This window comes from Galeopterus variegatus, unplaced genomic scaffold, assembly GCF_000696425.1.
Source record: "Galeopterus variegatus unplaced genomic scaffold, G_variegatus-3.0.2 Scaffold228, whole genome shotgun sequence".
Taxonomy (NCBI): Eukaryota; Metazoa; Chordata; class Mammalia; order Dermoptera; family Cynocephalidae; genus Galeopterus; species Galeopterus variegatus.
In genome coordinates, this window is record NW_007726339.1 from 75,883 (window position 1) to 81,882 (window position 6,000).

The 6,000-nt window shown below is 60.8% G+C and overlaps 1 protein-coding gene across 1 annotated transcript in view; it reads left to right on the top strand.

Moving 5' to 3' along the window:
* FBRSL1 (fibrosin-like 1) overlaps positions 1–6,000 on the top strand; it is a 94,681-nt gene that overhangs the window by 51,359 nt on the left and 37,322 nt on the right. Inside the window, exon 6 of the mRNA XM_008566203.1 lies at positions 2,262–2,291. Coding sequence (XP_008564425.1) covers positions 2,262–2,291 — 30 coding nt within the window. The remainder of the gene's footprint in view (positions 1–2,261; positions 2,292–6,000) is intronic.

The following is a 6,000-nucleotide window of genomic DNA, read 5'->3' on the forward strand; positions in this document are numbered from 1 at the left end:
GGCCTCAAGGGCCCCAGGGCTATGAGGCTGGCAAGTGTGTCAGGGTCCCATGGGGCAGGTGCATGTGGGGTGCTTCCCATCCGCCTCTCATCCTGAGGACCAGGAACGGGGGCTTGGCCACAGCTCTGCAGCCAGGAGAGAATCCCACCTTCCTCCTGCTGGGTGGAAAAGGACACCCTAAATGGGGGTCTTGGCCCACCCCTCCAGGGGTAGTGCAGTGTCAGGGCAGACGGGTCCATTGGGCTGCTGGGATGCAAAGCCTGTCAGAAGGTCCTTGCCCATACCTGTCCTAGGCCAGGCTCCCCGCTGTCCCCTGTTCTCCCAGGCCAGGCTCCCTTCCATCCCCCAGGATTCCAGGTCAGGCTCCCCACCATTCCCCGGGTTCCCAGGCTGAGTTCCCCACTATCCCTCAGGCTCCCAGGCCAGGCTCCCCACTGTACCCTGGGCTCCCAGGCCAGGCTTCCCACTATTTCTCAGGCTCCAGGCCGGGCTTCCCACCATCCCTCAGGCTCCCAGTTCAGGGTCCCCTCCATCCCCCAGGCTCCCAGGCCAGGCTCCCTGCCGTTTCTCAGGCTCCCAGGCCAGGCTCCCTGCCGTTTCTCAGGCTTCCAGGCTGGGCTTCCCACTGTCCCCCAGGTTCCAGGCCGGCTCCCCACTGTCCCCCGGGTTCCAGGCCGGCTTCCCACTGTCCCCCGGGTTCCAGGCCGGCTTCCCACTGTCCCCCGGGTTCCAGGCCGGCTTCCCACTGTCCCCCGGGTTCCAGGCCGGCTTCCCACTGTCCCCCGGGTTCCAGGCCGGCTTCCCACTGTCCCCCGGGTTCCAGGCCGGCTTCCCACTGTCCCCCGGGTTCCAGGCCGGCTTCCCACTGTCCCCCGGGTTCCAGGCCGGCTTCCCACTGTCCCCCGGGTTCCAGGCCGGCTTCCCACTGTCCCCCGGGTTCCAGGCCGGCTTCCCACTGTCCCCCGGGTTCCAGGCCGGCTTCCCACTGTCCCCTGGGCTCCCAGGCTGGGCTTCTCTCCGCGCCCCAGGGTCCCAGGCTGAGCTCCCCACATTTCTCAGGCTCCAGGCTGGGCTCCCCACTGTCTTCCAGGCTCCCAGGCCAGGGTCTCACCAATCAAGCCTGCTTTGCAGGTCACTTATCACTGAGCTGGAAATGGCACTTTCCGGCTGCAAGTGAGAGGCTAGAAAGGCATGAGGCACATTTTTATACAACTCTATGAACTTTGTCATTGAAAACATGATAGCCTTCAATTTGGGGGCACGGTGGAAGGCAGTATAATTTGATTACCTGTATTAATCAAGTGGAGTACAACACATAAAACTGCCTCGCACCCATCTGACTAAAGCCGGATCACCCTCTTGTGCGTCTTGGAGAGATTTATTTTCAGCAATATAATTCATTTGACATGAACGTATCATAATTGCAGTTGCTAGGAAGCGATTTTTTTTTTTTTTTATTCTTTTAGGAGGAACTGCTGTGGTTCCTAGAGCAGTGTGTTCTTTCTAAAGCTCTGCTTACTGAAGGTGGAAAACAAAGATTTGTTTTCTTAATTATCACAACCTTTTGTCAAATAGCTAGCTAACACATGGGTCCTCAGAGGACATTGTTTCTGCCCTGAGCGCAGGCACAGCATGGTTGGGCCAGCCCCACTCCTGCCATGAGGCGCTGGGGGTGCCAGGGCCACTGGTGAAATTCCGGACCAGGGGAAGGGACTGGGGGCTTGTGGGCTGTGCCTCTCTACAGCTTTGTCTGCCAGGTCTCCTGGCCCATACAGCACCCTTGGGCCCCAGTCCTTTTGGGAGCTCACAGAGCATTTGGGGTCATGACCCTTGCCCGGGAGCAAGAGCCCCTTGTGTGGGGAGCCCTGTCCTCTCACCATGGGCCCCCAGAGAACTCAACATGGTAGGATAGGGGTCCTGACAGGGGTGTGGCTGTTCCACGCATCATCTAGGGTGAGGAGGGTTCCACGCTGACCTGGGATGGGAGTTTCGGTCTCTATCTTGGGCTACAAGGCCTGGTCCTAGGGGGTGCAGGGTCCTGCTCACCCCTGAGGGAGTCACCTGGTTGTGCCCTTTGTCCCACCCAAGGGCCCAGTCAAGGTCCAGTCCTGAGCCTGGGCTGCCTGGTCCTCCTGTCTTGTTTCTCTCCTGGCTTTGGGCCTGGGGGCTCTCACCTGACATGTGGCCAGGGATTCCCCCACCCCGTGCCCCGGGCAGATGGCGCTGGGCTTGACTCACTCCTCTCTCTCTCTGTCCCACAGTGTGACAGCGAGAGCGGCGTGGACGACAAGGTAAGCCCAGCTCTTTCCTTCTCTCCTGCACGTGGGCCGGGACTGCCCTGCCCACCCCCACTGACTTTCACCTGAGCAGGCAGAAAGGTTGGGCATTTGTGGGGGTTCTGCCTGCCGGGGGTACAGGGGTTTGTGGCCTCCCCAGGCGTGGGGACACCAGGTGGAAGAGCTGTCTTTGACAGGGGCGCTGGTACCATGGGTGCCGCCCAGCTTCCCTCTGACCACAGATCGCAGGCCTGGTGGGCGTTTGTGACACCCTCGCCAGGATGGGCGCCTCTGAGCCCTGAGACAGGCTCTGTCAGCCCTGAGGGAGTGTATGGCAGGCAGAGCAGGGCCCACCCTGCCCCAGCATGGACCGGCAGGGGCCTCAATGGCTTTGCCATGCAGCTGCAGGAGCTGGGAACCTCCAGGCTTGGGCCGTAAACATCACCAGAAAGTAGAGACTCCGTTAATAGCAGCTCATTAGCACATCACAATTACCCTCCACTTTTCAGGAACGATAAAGTCCACATTAATCCAGGGTTTATGCAGCTCTAGCAGTTAGCAAAGGAATAACCACCGCAGCAGGCCTCCTCCAGGCTTTCTTTCTGATCCCAGAGCCCGCCTGGGATCTCCTGGGCCCCATCCATGCAGCAGCTCCAAGGTCAAGGCCAGTTTTTGTCGCCATCTGCTGGGACCCCTGTGTGTGCTGTGGGCATAGGGGAGGGAAGAGGCTGCCCAACACTGAACTGAGCAGCTCTGTTGAGCACTGTGTACTGAGCGCCTGGGTGCAGGATTCTCAGAGCAGCCACAGCACTGGCAAGGGGCCTCCCGCTGGCGGGCCGCATGTGCAAAGGGGCAGGGCAGGCCGGCATTCGCATGGGGCTGGGTGGTAGCTGAGTGCTGGATTTGGTTTTTGGTCAGGTTTTTGCGAAATGGAGTGAAGCTCAGCTGGGGGGTCTGTGTGGTGGATGAAAGAACACCTGACGGGGCAGTGCCCGGGCTGGGTGGGGGCCAGGGTGAGGGAGCCCACATCGAGGTGGCCTGGGGAGGAGTGGGCTTGGGCAGGTTGGCTAAGATGATGCCCCAAGACACCCAAGGTGAGTTGTCATGGAAACCCAGGGCATCGTGACCTGGACGGTCAGGGAGGGTGTCCGCCTGGGGGCCTGCACCGTCCGCCTCCAGCCACGGTGTCCCAGCCTCCTGCAGTGCTCTGACAGGAGCCAACATCCGTCCTGATCTCGTTAATGAAATTAGATTATGGACACCTGGGAAAGTGCTGAGCCGGCCACGGTGTCCCAGCCTCCTGCAGTGCTCTGACAGGAGCCAACATCCGTCCTGATCTCGTTGATGAAATTAGATTATGGACACCTGGGAAAGTGCTGAGCCGGCACATACCCTCAGCACCTCCTTTAATTTAAAACCAATTTTCGGAGAAAACGATCTCCACAGCCAAGGGCTGCTCTGAGGACAGGGGAGGGGGTTTCTGGAGCCTGGAAGGCTGCTGGGGGCTCCTGCCCCACCCTGCCACTCACCCATCTTCCAGAGAAGAACAAAGCTGACCCCCTCAGAGGCAGGTTCACACGGATCACATAGCGCTGGGGGAGGAGATGCTGATGACCCCCCATGGCTGTCCCACCACTCTCCAGCAACCAAGGGGTTAATCCTAGCCCACTGGGACCTGGCAGGTCCACCCTGACCTACCAGCTCTGACCAGTTGCCCCAAGGCTATACCCCTCACAATGCAACCCCCCAACCAGCCTGGGCTGGAGGGATGAGGGGCCACAGGGAGAACTTGAGCTTAAACAAGAGCTCTAGACTGGGGTCGGGGTAGAGCCCAGGGGAAGGATGCTCCTCTGGACAGTTGTTAGCAAGGCTCAGTGAGCTCCAGAGCCCTCTGCCCAGAAGGGCCAGGTGTGGAGGGAGGGGCAGCATTTGGTGACTTCTTTGCCAGGGCTTCCCCTGGGGTGGGTGGCTCTGGGCAGTGAGGAGGTGGGGCCAGGGAAGGGGCCTTGGGCTGGCTTGCACAAGGGGCTTGGGGTCGTGCCCCTACCTGGTGGGAGCTGCTCCACACACCGATGCCCTAGCCCAGCCACATGACAGCCCCTGGCTAAGTCACAGCCCGCCACTGACGGGGTGGGAGCACTGGGCCTCCCCATCACTGCACTTCGGTGGGGACAGGGCAGGGGAGAGCAGAGGCCTAGAGGGTGGCAAGGCAGCTCCCACCACGTGCCTCAGTTACCCACCTGACACTGTCAGTGGTGATGGCGGCACCCCTTCCCAGTGGATTAGTGCACACGAGGGGCACAGAGAGGCCAGCAGAATAAGACCCAGGTGCTGCCCAGCTTGCTCTTGTCTGGGGGAGATGGGTCCCTGGAGCCATGAGCTGGGCTATACTTAGAAAGCCCCAGGGGCTGGGTGAGCCTAGAGAACCACGCAGATCTCTTCCCTGTTAGCCCAAGTTGGCCTTTTCTGTCTCTTTGTGACACTGCAGTGTGTTCAGAGGAGCTTGCATTCCAGGCAAACTCATGACAGAGGCCCGGGGCTGGCGAGATCCTGCAGAGAACCACTGCAGCATGGCTGCCCGAGCAGGTGGAGTGGCCCCCATGAGCCGAGGTGGGGCGACCCTGGGATGGCCCAGGAGGAACACAGCATCCAGGGTGAGGGAGGGCATGAGCTCAGAGCAGGAAGCAGCTATCCTGACCATGAGTAACGCCTCATCCAGAACTCTTAGCTCTCCCACGGCAGCGGTGGCTGTACTCGGTTCCTGAGTTTGGGACAGTAAAGTGGGAGTGTCTGGAGAGCGGGAGGCCTTGGACCCTTCTGTTTCTCTCTCCCTGGTGCTGGGTTCCGGGCAATCAGTGGCTCTCTCCAGACCAAGGCCAAGCACTGAGCCCTTGGAGAAGCAGAGCAGGTCAGAGGCAGAGGCAGCACCGTGAACAGAAACCAGACCAACGCTGTGAGGCTGTCCACACCCTGCAGGAGGAGCTAGTGGGGCGAGGGAGGAAAGGCAAGAGCCCCACAGCACTTCCAAGATGGCAAAATTCCCAACTTTATTAGCCAGCAAAAACACGGGAGGGAGAGAACACAGCCTTGCCGTCAGGCCCCTCATCAGCCATCTAGTTGTGAACCTCAGGGAGGAAGAGCCGCTCAGGTCCACGGGGACCCTCGAGACTCTTGCTCAGGCCTGGGGATCATGTGCTTCACACACGGTTTGAACAAGAGGCACGCGTGGCCTGGAAGCAGCCAGAGTACTCTGGGTGGACAGACCTGTGGTGAGCAGCAGCCAGACTCAGAGGACAGGCAGGGGACAGAAAAGCTGCGGATGCTCAGTGTGCTGGACTCTGGGGACAGCCCTGCTGCAGGAGCTGATGCCCTGGCAGAGCCTGGCAGTGGGCAGCATGCCCAGAGGGTGGGCAGCTGGGAAGGTAGGGGGCCAGGTTCCTGACAGGGTATCTTCCCAAGCCCGCCAGCCTCTGAGCTCAGACCAAGGCTCCAGCTCCCGCCAGCCCACCCACCCCTCGGGGACTGCCTAGAGCCCTGCTGTGGGTCAAGGTGCAGACACTGGGGACATTCCTCCTTTAAGTAGATGAAGAAACAGACAGGAAGAGTTCTCTGCACCCCTCCCCGTGATCCGGGCTGGCACCTCATGGGCTCTGGCTGGCTCTGCCCAGTGCCGCTTCCCCTCCCCACCCCCCCCTCCGCCCCCCCCCCCCCCCCCCCCCCCCCC